General features: G+C 34.2%; 1 protein-coding gene across 1 annotated transcript; it reads right to left on the bottom strand.

Annotated features, from left to right (window-relative positions):
* Window positions 1-8,888: 8,888 nt before the first annotated feature.
* On the bottom strand, window positions 8,889-10,490 carry LOC110686002. Its single transcript, XM_021862577.1, has 2 exons — window positions 10,143-10,490; window positions 8,889-10,046 (listed from the first exon to the last, which is right to left on the bottom strand). The coding sequence occupies exons 1-2, from the start codon at window positions 10,457-10,459 to the stop codon at window positions 9,179-9,181; spliced, it is 1,185 nt and encodes a 394-aa protein (XP_021718269.1). The 5' UTR covers window positions 10,460-10,490; the 3' UTR covers window positions 8,889-9,178.
* Between the last annotated feature and the right edge of the window lie 8,819 nt (window positions 10,491-19,309).

Below are 19,309 nucleotides of genomic sequence, written 5' to 3' on the forward strand. Positions count from 1 at the left end.
GTGATATTGGGCAAGCATTATTTTTGTCCACCATTAGAAGTGGTCTAATAAATAAAAACAGAACAAAAGAGTTTTCATTCTGCATAGTTAAATTTCTTTTGTTCCAAATATGTTTAAATCACGCACTTTTAGGATGTATATAGAGAGTTAAAATAAATGACTTAATCAACACAATTTTAACATTGCTAATAGGAAAGGTTAGATACAATTCATACAACGTCGTAGGTGTACTAATTAGTTTGATTGATTTGCTTGTTTACATTATCTAATGATTTTCTTAAAGTGCATGTCGTGAGACTATGTTACAATAGTTAAAAGAAAATAAGGGTAGTGTTAGGTTACTAAACTAAATTTTTTTCTTTTCCATTTTTGGTTGAAACATACATGAGATCATAGTAAAGAGGAAGGGTAGAATTGAGAAAAAATTTAATATTTACACTTTCCTAAAGCAACTTCTGTTTCTATTGAATACAAAATATCTTTGCAACCTACTTCATTGATATCATTAGAAAACTTTTGAATACGCATGGCATGGCCATGGATTGGTGGAAAAATATACTCAAAAAAAAAAAACCATCTTATTTTTCAAGGGAATTAAAAAGATGTAATTTTATGCTTACCAAGGACATGACTTATAGACTAAAGGCAACATTTTGGTTGAATGTCTCTTAAACGACACTAAGAAGCCATTTAACCTACCTTGCCAACCATGGCTTCCAAGAAGTGCGAGCGCTAGGATGTTTTGATCTGTGGAAACAAGGGTTTTGGCCACTAATTTTGGGGTTTGCTCATATATAATGCGGAGTTGATGAGGGTATTGCGTTGCCAAGCAATTGCTTGAAATGGAGATCACAAAAAAGTCCAATTAATTGTTGTTTGAAGTAGTTGTTCACTTAGCTTGCTGGTGGAGCTGTGGAGGGCTTGCCTCATATCTTTTTCTTATTTATTACCTTATATGAAATAAAAATAGGAGATTTCATTAAGGAAAGCTAATCGAGAGCAAATTTTAGAACTCATTAGTTTAGGCTAGATATTGATAGTCAAAGTTGAAAATACGTTAGGGTGAAAATTAAACCTCTCTTAGGCCCTGTTCTTTTGAGCTTCCGGATAGGGCAGAGCAGGAGTTAGCAAAATAGAGCATAGCAAAACAGAGCAAAGCAGAGCAGATTTCAGCAAAGCAGAGCAAATTTCATTATGGACATGCCACTAATTGCTTTACTAGGAACTGAAATAATTAAAATGCGGAAACGAATCTAAGAATCCTAAAAGAAATGAAACTACAAAAATCTAGTCCTTTTGAACATTATCCTTCTTGTCGGTAGATTGTTTGTAGTTTCCAGGATCGAATTCAGGGTCATCTTTTTCCTCCATTGGTTCAGGTGACTCTGGTTCTTGCTCTACTTGGATAAACTCTTCATCTTCCTCATCGTCAGATGAAATGTCGATTATAATTGGAGTTGGAGGTGGATTTGGATTTGGATTGGATTTGGAATCTCCATAATGGAACTATCAACAATATGGTTACTCTCATCCATCATCTTTCCTTCTTCCTGTCCTCCATCTGTCCCTGCTTGATTACCCTGAGTAGGAGAAGAACTTCCTGACTGACGACTAGTGGAAGGGGAATTATTCCCTGCTGGATTTTCATAGTAGTAATTGGGATATGGAATGTGTAAGTGCTGGCAATGATCTTTCTCAACTCTAACGAGGTAAGAAATCAAGTATCTGTAATCAGGGTACCACTGTCCATAGAAATTTTTGTATTTAGAGTAGTTTGGGATGTCCCCTGGTAAATAGAAATCAGAGAACTTTGATTTAACAGCAAGATATGGGGGTTTATCTGGAAGACAGTGAATAATCATAACAGAAACACGATCAGGAAGATCATAGTGCTTGTCTCCTAAGACATCGCTCATATGGGAACAATAGAATTGGATTTTTCTTGACATAGTCAAACGGATGTTCATTGTTTTTCTTAACTAAAGTACCAATTTGGGAATGTTTGCTAGGAAGAATCGGCATCCTGTAAAGGAAAAGACTTAGAAAAGAATTCCCTTCCCCAAAGAAAATAAAATAATACAGTTCTTGCATGAGTTAGGTTCAATGTTCAATCAACACAATTTCACCTATTCTTAATCAATAATCACATGCTTTCAATTAATCAATCCACATGATCAAACATCACAACCTAAAATATTAATGCATACAAGAATATAATTATTTCTAACTTATATGCCCCAACTTCTTTCCTACACAAGCTCACCAACATGCTTTTAAAAGCTTTTAACACATAATACTTACCTCAATCCTTGCTTTTCTACAAAATGATCAAACTAAAAATATTTTTGACTCCTCTTTTAAAATTAATTTTCAAAAATAAGCTCGGAAAAAGGCCAAATTAAAAAAAAAAATTCGGACACCCCAAAATAAATAAAAAAATTCGGATGTCCTTTATAAAAAAAAAAAAAAAAAAAATTGGATTTTCTACAATAAAAAAAAAAATTCGGACCTTTTTTTTTTAAAAATAATGAATAAATTTTCCGGTTTCCAAAAATTAAAATAAGTGAAAATAACTTTCTCTTAAAATAACTTAATTAAATAAGCACTTGGCCAAGCTTAAAACAAAACACTTTAAAACACGTTTTTGGCTTTAGTGGTAATAAAAATCTCAACCGAAGCTCCCAGAAACCACTTTGTAACACCCTAGAAATTTCTTTCCTTTAAAATACCTGTTTTGCCCTTTTTAAATACGAAATAGGAAAATCTAAGATATTATCGCCACCGTGAAAACAGCTAAGGCAAATATCAAAGACACACAGTGGAAGACTTTCTTTAAAACCATTCAAAACAAGTCAACTTAAAAGTCAAACCAAAAGAAAGTAAAGTCAAACAAAGTCAACCTACAGCTTGGAACCATTTTAGGCCCTTAAAACCAAACAATACTGAAAACCTTTACGTTAGTCTCATGAGCATAATAAAATAAATAATCATTCAAGCAAATAAACACATTATATTCCTATGGAAACAAAGCATGATTCGCTCTTCACTCATGCCCATCATGAAAATGTTTCATCACCTGAAAAACTTCTCTTTACTTGTCCCCACTACTCGGCATTAGAAATGGGTCGTCGTAGGGCCAAGGTAAAGACAAGGCTAAAGAAACATACAACACACAATCAGCAATGCTGAGTACATAAGCGTAATAAAACACACCTATCATGCTTATATCCTATCATCACACAACTTACCTTGTTGCACCTGTAACTAAGCATACAAAACATTCAACACTTAACTAGACAAATACCAATGTCCATTTAATTTGATTACGCATCGAACGAGTTTTCCCCTAACCTGCCATAATAAAAAGGTACTAACACGGGAGCTAACCGTGCAAGTATAAAAGAACCACTCGTAAGTGGCGGAATTCATGCGCATAAAAAAAAAGGAATATACAGCGTCCTGTATTCCCAGTAGAAGTTATGGTCAAATATAAAGTCGCATAATTCCCCCCATATGTTCATACTTAAGGTATATACGTTTCAAGAGTTTTGGTGTGTAATCTCTTTCACTTTACGTTATTTACATATTATTATACTTCGTGATGACCCTCAAACCACAACACAATCAAACATTATAATTCATTCAAGCAATCAAACATACCAAATTAATTCTTGAATAATTGATGACCACATAAATTAAATGTTGAATCCTTTTTAAACTACCTTGGTGTTAAATAACACCTTAAGCGCATAAAACACCACAAATCCTATCCCCCGGTGTTTAGAACACCTTAAGTGCACTTAGGCACCCAAAATATAATTTAATCCTCGCGTACATAGACACTTAAATAGCTCATTTCTCATGCTTATAGCATCAATAAAAGCTATATAAACCATAATAAAATTTCCTTTTCATATTCCAAACCAAATTAAACATTTAGTTTAATTAACACATGCTCTCCATCATGCCAACAATAAAAGTGTTGTTCATAATCAACATGCTAACATAATTAATTCCAATCACTAATTCATCATAAATAATTCGTACATCACAAGTCATTCACCAACATCAATCATACAACAAATTCCAACCAACACCTATCATGATAATACTTGGAATTAATTTATCAAAGCCTAGCATGCTTCTGCATATTCAAATAATTACCAAGTACGCGAATGTACTTTGAATATGATCTCAAAATCGCCACGACTAAATAAAATCACTCACTCGGAAACCTCCTACAAACCAAAATTACAAAGAGGCATTAATACCTATTCCACACAAATTTCGAGCAATATTTACATTTTTTAAATCACTCATAAACCCTCTAAAACAAGCTAAAATTTATTTAAAACCCTTACTTTTATTCCCAATTAATGGGTAATTAATCCTTTCAAGAAACTTAATTATAGCTTATATATAAAAATTTCATTTTTATTAAATCATTTAAAATTGCTGTAATTGTGTTTTAAAACATTTATTTCAATAATTTAAATCATCCATAAACAATTTTCATCAATACATATAAACTTAGAAACCTAGGGTTTAAAATTTGGGGTTTTTTTAATTCAAAACCAAATCTGAAAATTTATATACAAAATACTTATTATCAAACATCATAAAAATTATCATAAAACCCAAAATCAATAATTAAATCAAGGCTAGATTAGGATTAAAAGCAAAAGAGAATTTCTTTCTTTCTTTTTTTTTGAAAGTGGCGCACGACCACCAAGGCCGGGCTGCTACCGCGCCAGCCGCTGCCGGTGAGTGCTGGTGGTGGTGGCAGCCGACCGGTGGTGGTGTGTGTGAGTGGTGATGAAACAAAATAAAAATAAAGGGGAAGGGGAAAAATTAAGGGGAAAGAAAATAAGAGGAGAGAGAGAGTTTACCTTTAGGTATTCTCCACCTTGGGCAAAGTTTGATTTTGCTCATATGATGGGTATTTATACTCTCTCTCAATAACCCTCCTACTTAAAATTCCTTTACTACCCTTAATGATCCCTTTCCTATTCAAACTAGCATTTTGACTTTCTTTAAAAATTCGTTGACTTTAGAATTTTGCTTTTATAAAATAATATGCCCCAAAGTTTCCAAATCATGAAATAAAATATTTTCAAGATTGTTAAATAATTAAAAGGAAAATAAACTTTTAACTAAAATAATTCTTTTTAAATTAATGAAACACCATAAATAATTCATTTCGAATGATTTAAATACTTTAAGAAATACTTATTTAAATTAAAATACGCCTAAAAATATGGGGTATTACATCTTACAAAGGTGAAAAGAGAGCTTCTAACCAGTTGGCCAATATTAATTTTCATTATTATATTCCATGGCACAATCTTGAATTATGAGGCGACCTTTGTTGATCTTTTTTAATAAACTTTTTATGTTTATCTAATGACATTATTGTAAATATAAACAATAGATATAGGCGTTTATTGTTTTAATATTCTTAATTCCTTCTTATTTGATTTCTTCCTTTCTTAACACAAGGGCAAATTATTCACAAACACTTTATAACACGCCCCAACATCACCATTTTCGGTGACTTCACCACCAAATAAATGAAGAAATCCTAAGTAAAAAAAAAAAAAAAGAGAAATAAGGATAGGGTTAACCCCAAAGGGTAGGGGTCTTCCTCCTCCATTGATGGTGCTTGTGAAGTTGTTTTTTCCATTGAAGGTTTTCGAATCAAGGAATGGATGAGAGAAATTAAAAGACGGATAAAGGAGAGAGTTTGGAAGAAGACCTATAACGAATATATCTCTCGATAAACATCAAACATTTATCAAAGTTGATAAACTTGTAATTTCTCACTAAATTACATTGTATTTCTTCCATTGATCTTTTGTAAAAACTAAAAAATTAGGAGACTATTTTTTTTTTCCTCCAAAAAATGGAAGGATAACAATTGAAAGATGGCATGCCACCCAATTTCTAAAAAAAAAAAATTACAATTTGGTGCAGTTTGCGATTTAAAAATTACAATGCAATTTTCGAAAATGACCAAACTAACACTTTTGCGATTTGTTATGATTTCCGAAATATTTTAGACGAAACCGCACCACCACACCGTCATCACCCCTAATGAAACCTGAAATGATGATTTGAAAGAGAGAGAATACAATTTCTAAATTTTTAATGCGCAAAGGGCGGGGAAGCCATACATGTAGAGCAAGAACACTAGACCTTAATTTCGACTTTGGAGGAAGGTTTCCGCCATGAACACTGGCTAATCAAAGCTTTGAAGCTCTATCAATGAAGTGGGAGTTCCATAACGTCCAATCAGGTAAATTTTCTAAATTACATATACATACGCTCTGCAACTACTTAATTTTATACAATTCTATCAACTCATTGTTTTATTTGTCAAATGTACTTCAATATTTGTATAATTATAATTCTGTAATCTAAGATTATCTACTGCTAAACCTCTAATTCATATGATCATATAACCATAACAATAACTTTTAATTTGGTCTGCGAATTCAGGTTTCGGCCTCTCCGAACAGCCCATAAAAGATCCAAGTTCAGGATTTTTGAGAGCTAAGAGAGAGATTAGACTCTTAAATCACTTATATATAGTTAGAGCATTGGACTAAGCTAAGAGTAAAAACATAATTAGCCTCTCAAAATATAGTTTTTGAAATTAGGTTCACAAGTTTCGGTCTAATTTATGTTATTACACCAACCTGCTAGATAATTATAGAGGTTTTTATGCCTTTGACAGCCCGTTTGCTAACCGGTTATATATTGCGGTAATAGGAATGAATTAGAGTAATTTGGCAAGTTAAGTAACATCCTAATGTTTATAGTGATGCAAACTCTTATTCAAACTTGTGTTTTTCTTCATAAACATCCATACCACCCAGGCACCAAATAGTCGAATATCACTTACCAAGATACCAGGTGGGGGGTAATGGTACTAGTGGATTATAATTCAGATTTGTGAAGAAAAAGAGAGAATTAAGGCTGAACAATTTATTTACAAATTCATTCCCATTATCACCTGTCAAACACGTTGTGAGTGCTAACCGATTATAGGAGATGGAGGGTGAGTGAGAGACCTTCTAAGTTCTAGTGATGAAAATCATCTCTGTGTTACATGTTTTACTCATTCCTGCTGGGATGTGCCTTTGTCCTCCGTGTTTAACCTGCTAATATCTTACATTACAAGGCTTCATGATTCTCAAGCTAGCGTGAGATCATTAATATGTTAGACTTGAAAAATTCGAAATCCACATCGAAACTGATGGGGATAGGATTGAAAAGTTTACTAAATTTAGTACTTCTTTTCTCCCTTAATAACCAACATGAATGCCCAGCCCCTCAACCTCCCCTTCCCCCCTGGCAGGGTAGCCGGGTATGATGTAGGAGCCAACGGGGGTCAGATGTATACAGTCTTAGTTGCAATGATGTGGAGCAGTGGATCTTATCTCCTTAGAGCTTGATCCATTTGAAAACAACCATCTATTATTTTAAAATGGTTTTTTCTTATAATTTCATATTCCTCATCTTTCTACCCTGATTTCCTTTTCTTCCCACAGTATTTTTTCTAAAATCAGTGAGCTCTAACCCACATCTGCTATCCATCCATTTTACCTTTTATAGTCTCAAACCACACCATCCTTCTGTCATCATATCTATCTCCTTGTGCAGCTTGTTGCATATCCAGGATTTCTCTCCTGTTACTCATTCACTGATCAAGTGTCACACATCTTTCCCTGACTGTAACTCTTCTCAGCAGCAAAAAATCTGCTTTCATTTTTTACATCTCATAAATTAAATCCTTTTTCTTTTTATTTTTTTGGATTAACATGAAATGGGATAACATTGAGATAAACTCTGTTTTAAATATTATTGAAGATTTTAATATTTATCATCGATCTCTGTCAATTATTATTACGCTTATATTCAATAACGAGAGAACTTAATGCCACAACATGAGCTCTTGTCTTCTTCAGTTGATCTTTATGTTTACCCCCATGTAGACTCCTCTTCCTGTTTATACATTGATGTGGAGAGAACAATTGTTAGATTATAGGTTATTTTAGTTGCTTTATATCTTGATTTATGTATTTAGGGAACTTGACATAGTCTAATTTTTAGACAATACTCCTAGCCTGCAACTTCAATATCTAAAACAAAATAAATTCAGCTACCAACTTCAAATAGTCTAAATGAGGATAGTTACATGAGTGCACGAAGGTTCACAATAATGTTTACATTAGATGGTTGGTGTAGACTAAGTTCTTTTGGTGTGTAAGGTGCCAGTAGGGCGGTGATGTATTTCAGGTCATGGACATCACCCCTATATGACTTTATTTTTAAAGCTAGTTGGCATCCACCAAAAGTGCGGTGGTGTAGACTAAGCCAGTAGTGATGAATTTTGTACCACATAATAAATTTATATGATGATATATATAGTACTGAGTAAAATAGTTAGGGGTGGTGAATAATGTTCATTTCAGGAAAATGCCCTCTTGATGTTGAACTTGATAAGGAAAACTCCAGTGATGGTGCTGTAATATGGTTGATAAAGGAAGTTTTAAATATGATCATGAGTTTTGAAATGATATAGGCTCCAGCAGTTGATCTTTTCTTATTAAATGAGCCAACAACGTCTATAATTGGTGTGAAAAATGCTTTCTATAATCTGATGATTAGGTAGACTACCTATAAAACCTACCTTTGGGAGTTATTGAAGCCTTTTCACAAAACAGCAGAATTTTTAATTTAATATTTATCATGCTATATTCAAATTGCAATGGTTGTCTGTGATTCTTATCTGTATGTACACATTGATTACTTGATTAAACATTTTAAAAACTTGTTGATTAGAAGGTCAACATATGCATCAAATAATCTGCCTACTTACTCAAACAAAATGCTATGTAATTTCAATGTCAATTTTATTTGTAATCACACAAACAATCCAAATATTTAGAGCAACATGATACAATATTATAACTATAGGTGTTTTTTTTTTTTTTTTTTTTTTTTTTTTTTTTTACAAAGTAATGTAATTACATATATACAGTATCCTTTGATTTAGTAAATACGCAGATCAATGTAAACCTTTCAAGTATATTTATGCTTATAAAGGCTCATGTGGAATAGGCTAGGAAACCAGTTTTTTAGATCTGTCCAGAAATTGCAGGACTCATTGGTATCACTCCCATTTGCTTCTTATCTGATGAGTGTGTCTGAAATCATATGTTAACACAGTGCTCCCATCACCCCGCTTCAGAACAAAACTTTCAACAAGCAAATAGCAACCAAAACTTCTCCAGTCTCCTATTCCTTCATATTTCTCTTCTTTTACCACTTTGATCCACTTCTCTTTCTCTTTAGCCCATCCAACTCTTCCTTCTTCCCACATTATTCTTTCTACAATCAGTGAGCTCAGCCCCACCCGATAGTCTGTTCCGCTTCCATCAGCTGCCTTGTACCACACCACTCCTCTGCCATCAATCATCTCTTCTTGCGCTTCTAGCTGCCCTGCAATTCTAACCATCTCTGCTGGAACCACCACATCAACTATCACAGTATTTTCCTGACCATAGCCTCTACTGGCAGCAAAAATCCGCTCCCATCTTTGCTCGAGTGTCATTTCATAATATACAGAATTCTTGATCTGATCTTTCTCACGCCCATCTTTGATAAACATGAAAGGGCAGTACCACTTACCAACAACCACTGACTTTGAAATTTCTTCAGATGGAAAAATATTGAAGTCCGGAAGACGAGCTCTAAGAGAAGGGTCAATACCTCGAGCCTCTCCCATGTTGAAGTTTTTTATAGATTTGGAGCTCATATGCCATCCTTTTCTGCGTAAAAAATGTGGAGGGTGACCATCAGGTGCTACGGATTTAGCTGAGAGCCTGCTTCCGCCGAGGCATGTTGGTGTTACAGAGAACTCAAACTGCTGATATATGTCATTTGCATCAAAGGGTGGTCTTGGTTTTACATCTCGGATGCATGGGATGCAGAAGCAGCAGGTGCCAATGTCGTCTTCTCTTGAGCTTGCATATGATTCCCTGTAACCATATATAGAAACATATGAGAAAAATTGTAAACTACAAAGCTATGTTAATTTATAGCATAGTATGAGATGATTTAAGTTGTGTGTTTACCCCTTTGTCTTCCCATCTGCTTTGATTGCATAATATCTGTTGGATGAGAGTGGCTGGTTGATGACAGGAATCAAATAAACCTCATCAACTGAAGTGTGAGAGCTTTCGCCATTGCTGGTTGTATATCTGATGGAGAGGCGCTTATTTTGTGGAAATGGCAGATTATTGATAGATGAACCCTTGATCAACCCGAAAAAATAGGTTGGTGTGGATTCCTCATCTCGGAGTACCAAATAACCAGAATTTGGACCTTCTGGAGCTGATGAGATGGCTTCTGGGGAATTTTTGTATAGAGATAAGGGTCTGGTTGTGTACATTTTTTCCCTCTATACTTAGACACCAGGTGCTTCCTAGCCGTGGCTGACTCAAGGATAACAATTGGCCTTATCTTCGTTGTATATAGTCGCCTGTATATGTTATTTGACTTTTGATTAGATCTATGTTAACTTAATTTATGCTTGATGCTGCCAGCTTTCATATGTTATTCAGTTGCCTAAACGTCATGTATGACCTTGTCTAGTACTTGTATAATATTATGCTTGATAATGACTATGATCGCGCGAGTATGCACTAAATTATGATTATCTAATAACTTTCCTTTGAATATTTGGCACAATCAAAACGTAATTTACGCGACTATTGATTTCGGATGGACATTGAGAGTAAATAATTCGAATTTTGGCAAGCCATGGGATGTGGAGCCACATGCACAAGCAAGTCTTGGTCTTTTCACATAAAACCAAAAAAAATAAAAAAATCAGCAGTTTCCTGTATCTTTCTCTCCAGATAATTTTCCTGATATTAAGCTAAATTTAATTATAGGATTGTACTAGTAGGTATTGCAACCTGATGTCGTGTTCCTTAATTTAAATTTCGTGGTTCTTTTCGTTCCTCGGTCTTGCATTTGACCGGTTTGCATCTTACAGAATCTTCAAAGATTTATGATTATGCATTATGCTTCATATTTCTTCAATCTTCTTGTTTCGCTGCATTGATAATCAACCTGGATTTCACTTTTCTTGATTTTCGAAAACAGCAGAGTCACAAAACAATCAAATTTCTCATTGACTCGCTGTATTCTACGGAGTAGTATATTTCTGGATTTGTCTTTGCTTTGAAACAAAAACAACTTTTGTAATGCAAAATTCCTGGTTGGTGAAAAATTATCATTTTTCAAATACAATAAGATAAAACAATTCTCCTGGTTGCAATAAATTGTTTGTTGTCTCTTTAAATGTTACGAAATATTTTTTGACAATTTTAACTAGAGATGTTTCACAGTACAAAATCTACTCGATCGCTGTTGTTAGGAAGAATTTGGTATGATATGTTATGTGTTTGTTGGATCCAAATTAAATTTGTGGATGTGTGACTTTTTTATTACTGAATTTATTTCAATTCAAAATATAAAAAAAAAAGAAAAAAAAAGTTTACGGAGTAGATATTAACTACATTGTTCAATCATTAACTCTCATGTCAAATACAGGTAACATCATTAATTTCTAGACAAATACCTTGCTTGATTTGATTTTATTTCTTTAATAAAAGTATATTCACTAAAGAGTTTTTAGCCTAAATTGGTGAAAATTGGAATGTAGAAGGAAAATATAACCCTATTTTAACATGGATTTTCAAATTTGAGAAATTAGGGGGAAAAGGAGAGAAAAATTTGAGAATTGCCCCACTCAAAATTGTTTAATTAAACTAGAAAATATTTTTTTTTTTTTTTGAAAGAAGTCCCAAAGGACATCAATTTTCATTGATTAAAGCTATACGACATCTACAATTGATTATTAACGACAAATAAAATAGATTTAACAAAATCAAACAAGAATTAACTGGAGAAGAACTAAGAATCCAAATACATAGATATAACAATTCGGCATATTCTCGATTCATTGTCTCATACAACTTATTGAGTGGATTCGTCGTCGTTTCGTAATTTTTGAAGGAAGAAAATTCTTGTGACAATTTTGTATCTAGAATCAAAGTCCGCATAACCTATACTATTCGAAGCGCAGATAATACCTTGTCTTTCAAAGGAGTTCGAAAAACCTTATCTTTTGAAGGAGATCGAAAAAACTTTATTTTTCGAAGGAGATAAACCCTTTCTTTCGAGGGAGACAAGTTCCTCTCAAACGGAGGAACCATTATTATAAGCTAAAAAACAAACAAAAGGCAAAAAAAACTTAGATTGAGGCTTTCCACCGACAAGATCCAATGAAAGCCCCTCAAAATTAACAATGGAGGCAAGAGTTTAGGAGAGATGAGAGAGGAGCGAGAGAGGTTAGGGTTTTTTTTTTTTATTAAAACTAAAAATGGTGTTTTTTAAACTAGAAAATATCTTAATTTAAGATTAAGTTTTTTGTTATGCAGGAAAAAAAATGAGAAAATGGGAAAAGTGGGGGCAAATGAAAAAAAAAGAGGTTACAGGTGTAGAATGTTTGAAGCATAAGTGGCATGATGTTATCATGTTAACATTGCACTCCCTTCATATCTATTAAAGTGTATCACTCGGTTGTGCACAAAGTTTTATGTAAGTGAAATAGAGTGAATATTCTAATGTGGATGAGACTAAGAATAAAATATGTTGATAAAAGATGAGTGAAAAAGGTACTATATTCTTTGTGGGAGAAAAGAGATAATAAAACATAGAGATTTCCACATAAAAAGTACTTTAAGCTTGGTCTAGTGGAAAAAAGAGCACATTCCAGTCTTCCACCCATAAGGTTGGAGGTTCAATCTCCATTAGTGACAATTTTATTTATTTATTTATTTATTAGGGCAGGGTGGGGGTGGGGTGGGGGTAAACCTGGGCATCGTGCCGTGCCTGGCGAGCCACGGTCACCGGCGTGCCCGGTTTTCGTGCCGTGCCGTGCCGGCCAATTTCAAAGGCCAGCCCACGGCCTGGCACGGCTCTCGTGCCTGGCGGGCTCGTGCCGTGCCGGCCTTCGTGCTGGCCTGACGGGCTAGCCTTGTGTAAATAATTTTTTAATTTATTTATTTATTTATTTTTTGTTAATGGTTAATAACTTATAAATTATAAAATTATAATTATAACTTATAAGTTATAATTTTATAACCTATAATTTATAAAATTATAATTATAACTTATAACTTTTATAAGTTTATAACTTATAAGTTATAAAATTATAATTATAACTTATAAGTTATAAAATAAATTAAGTTGAACATTTATGTTTTATTATTTTTTATATTCAATATTCAATATTTATATTTATATATTTAGTTTATACTATTACTTTAAAATTTAATGTTTATGATTTATTAAATATTTTTTTGTATTATTAATTGGTATAATTTTCTTTTTGTTATATTAATATACAAATTATAACAAATGGGGAAAAACGGCAAATTGGACTTTGGATGTGAATAGTGCATACTTCATATTATTATTACTTGAGTTGAGAAACTTTTACAATGATAACAATGAAAATTGGATAATGATAATATTGATAAACGATAATGATTAAAATCGTACAATATAAAAAAATTGTCTATTCTTCTTGTTGCTCGTCTTCGTCTTCGTCGTCGGCTTCATCGGCTAGTTGGATAGATTGGGAACTAGCCGAACCTGAACGGTCGGAAGCGGAGGTTCCTTCATCGTTGTCGTTGTCCTCGTAAGAACGGTCTTGTGAGCGATTTTCCGCATCCAACCAATCTTTGAAACACACGCACATTTCTAGTTTTTCGGGTTTTAGACTTGTTCTTCTATCGTCTAGAACCCTTCCAGATGCGCTGAAAGCTCGTTCGGAGGCAACAGAGGAGACTTGGATACCAAGAATGTCTCGTGCCATTGCCGCCAAAGTTGGATGCTTCCCACTTTGTTGTTTCCACCATGCAAGGAGGTCGAGGCTGTTTATCTCATCGTCGTCCATGCCTTTGGTGAAGTCGTAACTCAGGTACAGCTGCAACTCCGAGACGTCGCTTTGCGTTCTCCAGATTGATGAATCACCTGAAAACCTTGAAATCAAGTTAGTAGCTTGTGAAAATAAATGTTTGGCCTTCTTACTTACGTTTTTGGATGGCTGGGAAGGGCCTGAGCGAGGAACGGTGCCATATTTGATTTCATAGACTCTATATAAAGCAAAAAACTGATCCTTCACATGAGTCTTATAGGTTTCTACATCATCGTCAAGATTCATGCATTGAAAATAAATGTCAACTAACATAAATGTGTTTTCATACTTTTGCCTAGGATCTAATGTGGATGCAAAAATATGAATCAAAGGAATTTCACTATAATATTTACGCCACTTTGTTTCCATTGCTGGAAGATACTGATCATAATCACTTTGGCTGCGATGATCAGCGAAAAGTTGGGCGAGTAAACATGCATTAGAAAGAAAGTTTTGAGCACAAGGATTGTAAATAGAAGAAAAACAATACGTCATGTTATATAATAACTGTAAAAATTGCATATATCTTTCATAGTTATACCAATCATCATCATATAAAGCAGTTTGTGGAAATTTTTGGTTGTAAAATATTGTTAACGGATTCTTGTACTCAATTGCCTTGGTTAACATGTCATAGGTGGAATTCCACCTAGTTGGGCAATCGGTTTTGATTTTTATTGCCCTTATCTTTTGTTGTCTTAGAAAACTCTTCCATTCTTGGTACCTCATGTTTGAGCTATTAATAGACATAATAGCATCTTTGATTTAGTTGTAGTATGGGCCAATTGCCCGAACTCCATCCTGTACACATAAGTTAAGTACATGGCAAACACATCTAGTATGAAGAGAATTATCGTCTAATATTACATCAGTTAAGTTTTATTTGACAAGATTAGCTGTGTATGTCATAGAGGTTGCATTGTCAAAAGTCATAGACATCATTTTATCTCGAAGGTTGTATTCGTCTATTGCTTGCATTAAATGGTAAGCAATGTTAATGCCGGTGTGTGGGTATTCCAGCATTTTGAAATGTATTATTCTTTTTTGTAACAACCATTGATCATCTACCCAATGGAAAGTCACACATAAATAGTGATATTTATAACCACTATCCCAAGAATCGGCTGTCAAAAGACACTCTACAGTTAAGGTTACTCAATTCGGCTTGTAACCGCAATTTGTACTCTAGGAAGTTTTTCATGGCGGTGGAACGAACGGTTTTCCTAGAGATTCTTTTATGTTGGGGTTGTAGTGCTTTGTTAATGTAAGTGTTGAATGGGTCACTTTCCGAGAAAAGAAAAGGTTGTTCGGCGTGTACTATCACTTTCCCTAGTCCATCCCTATCCATCTCATAGTTGTAGGTAAAGCCGTATGGATGGTACTGGGAAGTTTTCATGTGTCTACTTAAGTGTCCCGTTCCGGATTTGGATAGTGCCAAGAATACACTATTACATGTTTTACATTTTGTATGTGTTTAGGGTTTATTTAGGAGGAAATGACGCCATACATCACTCTTTCGGTTTTTCAAAAGTAGCATCTCATTTTCGGTTAACCATTCATGATGTGTGTTTGGGTTAGTAGTAGTAGAAGGGGTAGAACCGGAGGGAATTTAGGTATCTTCTTGGCTACTTTGGCTAGAATAATAGTTTTGTTGATCACCAAAATAATTAGGTGGGAATTGACCGAATTGTGGGAATTGCTGTGGTGGTTGAAATTTGTTTGGTGGTGGAAATTGGTTTGGTGGTGGAAATCCCGACATATTATAGGGTTGAAAACCGGAAGTACCATCGTGCCTAAATGGCTCATAGCCCGGGGGGAAGTAACCGGGGTCATTGGTTGGACTCGGAATTTGGGGGCTCGTTATATTAGGTTATTCCCTAGAACTACTACTACGGCCAAGTCGGCCTTCCCCCCCTAGATGATGGGTTGTTTGATGCCATAATTAACAATTAGATTTTTAATAAAAACTGATTAACAATAATAATAATTAATAACAACAATTTTAACAATAAAAATAACAATACTAATAATTAATAACAACAATTATAACAATAACAATAACAATAACAACAATAATAAATAATAACAATAATTGTAACAATAATAATAATTAATAACAACAATTATAACAATAACAATAACAATTAACAACAATAATAATTAAACAAGATTATTCTAATAATAACAATAAAAACAATAATAAATTAAAGATTAGTTTAGATCTTACAACCGTGCTTCAACGCTCCACTAATTACGATTACGAACTTTTTAATTTTTTCTGATATTAAGAAAATAATTAGAGAATTTAAGAGAATTATTAGAGAATATAAGAGAATAAGAGATTAAGGATTATTAGAGAATATAAGAGATTAGAAGAAGAGATTGTGATTTTGTGATTTGGGAATTGAATGGAGGTGGATATTTATAGAAATTTTGGGGAGCAATTTGGCTAAAATATAGCCGTTAACTAGCCGTTAATGGCTGTTGTAAAACGGCAATATTACCGTTATTAACAGCAGGCACGCGGGCCGTGCCGGGCCGGCACGAACTTCGTGCATGGCGGGTCGTGCTTCACACCGTGCCACGTGCCGGGCCAACGTGCCAGCACGCTCGGCCATAGCCGTGCTCGTGCCTGGAAAACCAGGATCGTGTCCGTGGCACGAAATCCGGTGGGCGTGCCATGCCGGGCCTGGGGTCGGGCCGTGCCGTGTTGCGTCGAATGGCAGGCCGTGCCGGGCGGCACACGGGCCACCCCGGCCCGTGCCCAACTTTAGGTGGGGGGGGGGGAGGGTGAGATTCCCTACCTTCCCCCACTCTTCCAAATTTGGGGTTCCAGTCCGGTAAGTCCCTTCATCTTACCGACGTTGGACTTTTTTTCACTATTCATTCATTAGATTTGACCATAATTTTTTTATTAATATAATAAAAATATATTTTATCATAAAATATGTTGTTAGATAGGTTTTAATATAAAGTTTCATAATACAATTTTTATTAATATTTAATTATATAAAAATAAAGTCAAATTAGTGCATTGCCACGTGTGCAATGTTTAACCGTGTCATATATTATGGGACAGAGGGAGTAGTTATTAAACAAAATTACAGATATTAACACCAACTATAATTACTTATTGGATTGACACTATTTATAGTCAAAATGTAACATTTATTAAAACAAAAACCACAAAATTGGTCTCAATGAGAGTAATTTTGCCTAGTTAATACAGTCGTTTTGAATAACTGATGCACTTATTCAAGTATGGCCAGACCGCCAGATGCACTTATATGAGACTTGGCTCTATTTGAAATGAAATTTGCTCATTTCACGGCAAATGAGGCGACTTGGAGGCTTTCAGTAGCAAAAAGGAGGTTCATGTGATTGATTTTAGTACACGAAAGAAGGGATACAATGCCAAACTTTGTTGCAAGCTGAAAACATGAAGGAGTGAGAAAAGAACAATTTCAATACTCCGTAGCAACAATGAACGCAGGCGAATTCAAGCTTTGAAGCTTAATCAATGGAGTGGAAGTTCAATACTGTTCAATGAGGTACATTTTCTACATTACATATCTATTTATATGTTTGCATTTACTTAATATTGTACAATTCTATCCATTTTAATGTTTAATTTATTTGTCAAATGTGCTTCCAAATCTGTATGATTGTATTTCCATAATTTAAGATTTTTTAGTCTGAATCTCTAATTTTTGTGATCATATGATCATATGAAATTCTTTGATTTGAACAGCAGATTCGGGTTTTGGCCTCTCTGAACAGCCCATAGAAAACCCAAATTTAAAGTCATTTAGCTAGGGAATTTTCACTAAGTTAATGCAGAATATAATATGAGTTTGGGTTCTTAATTTAGAGCATTGGACTAAGCATAAGAGTATAAGTATGACAATTAGTCTCCCTAAACAAACCTGTTGGAATTAGATTTGCATGTTTCTGCCTAATTTATGTTATAACACCAACAGAGTTGTTCATGCTATGACGGCCCGTTTGGTAGCCGGATATAGATTGAGGTGATAGGAATGAATTAGTGTAATTTGGCAAGCTAAACATCTTAATGTCTACTAATGCGCATTACCATGGGAATGGACATTGATTATACTTACAAATTTATACCACCATTTATTACTAATCATGGGGCCGTGAATGTTAATTGATCATACGAGAGAATGAGAGACCACCTAATGAGGAACATCAATCTTTGTGTTACATACTTTCCTATTTTCCTTTGCGAGTGTTGACCTGCTAAAATCTTGTAAGGTTTTTGTAAAGGGGCAAGGTTATGGTGCTGTATAGCTGTATGTTTACCCTGATGTACACTCCTCCTGTTTGTTTATACAATGATTTGGAAAGAACAATAGTTGGGTTATAGATTATTTTAGTAGTCTATTTTTAAGGCAATACTTATAGTCTGCACTTTCAATGTTTAAAACAAAAATAAAACAGAGTTACCAACTTCAAATGACCCAAATGAGGATAATTGCATCAGTGCACGAAGGTTCAGAATAATGTTTATATTGAATGGTAGATGTATACTAAGTCTTTTGGTGTATAAGGAGCCATAAGGGTGGTGATGTATACAAGATTATTGATGGGCATCACCCCTATTGACTTTACCATTTAAGCTAGTTGGCATCCATCAGAAGGGTGGTGATGTATACTAGGTCATGGATCTCACCTCTATATTGACTTTACCACCTAAGCTAGTTGGCATCCATTAGAAGGACATTGGTATATAAAAGGTAAATTTTGAGCAAGGGAATAAGTTGCTATAATGATTTTACTTAGCAAAATAGTAAGAGTTGGTGAATAATTTCTGTCTTAGGAAAATGCCTTATTGGTGTTGAACTTCTTAAGGAAACTTCAGTGATGGTGCCTTATACTGATTGATAAAGAAGTTCTAAATTTGGTCTTGAGTTTTGAAATGCTACAGGCTCCAACAGTTAATCTTTTCTGAGTACATGAGCCTATGACTTCTATAATTGGTGAGAAAGACGCTTTCTCCCACTTGATCATTTGGTTGAATACCTCTGTTAGTCAAACCAATCTTCAGGAACCATTGAAACTTTCTCCAAAAGCAGAAGAATTTATCTGATTATGAACGCACTATATTCAGATTGGAATGACTTGTTGATGGGAAGCTCAACATATGCATTGCATAATCTGTTTTATTTTCTCAAACGAATTGTAAATTAAATTCAATTGTCATTAAGTTAGTATCACACAAACAAA

The sequence above is a fragment of the Chenopodium quinoa genome, unplaced genomic scaffold (genome assembly GCF_001683475.1).
Source record: "Chenopodium quinoa cultivar QQ74 unplaced genomic scaffold, ASM168347v1, whole genome shotgun sequence".
Lineage (NCBI taxonomy): Eukaryota > Viridiplantae > Streptophyta > Magnoliopsida > Caryophyllales > Amaranthaceae > Chenopodium > Chenopodium quinoa.

What these genes read in the sequence shown, in the direction of transcription:
- LOC110686002 (XM_021862577.1), bottom strand. Translation starts at nt 10,459, where the DNA reads ATGTACACAACCAGACCCTTATCTCTATACAAAAATTCCCCAGAAGCC. An exon ending in GCAGATGGGAAGACAAAGGG is followed by an intron (nt 10,047 to 10,142) that starts GTAAACACACAA and finishes ATATGGTTACAG; the next exon opens with GGAATCATATGCAAGCTCAA.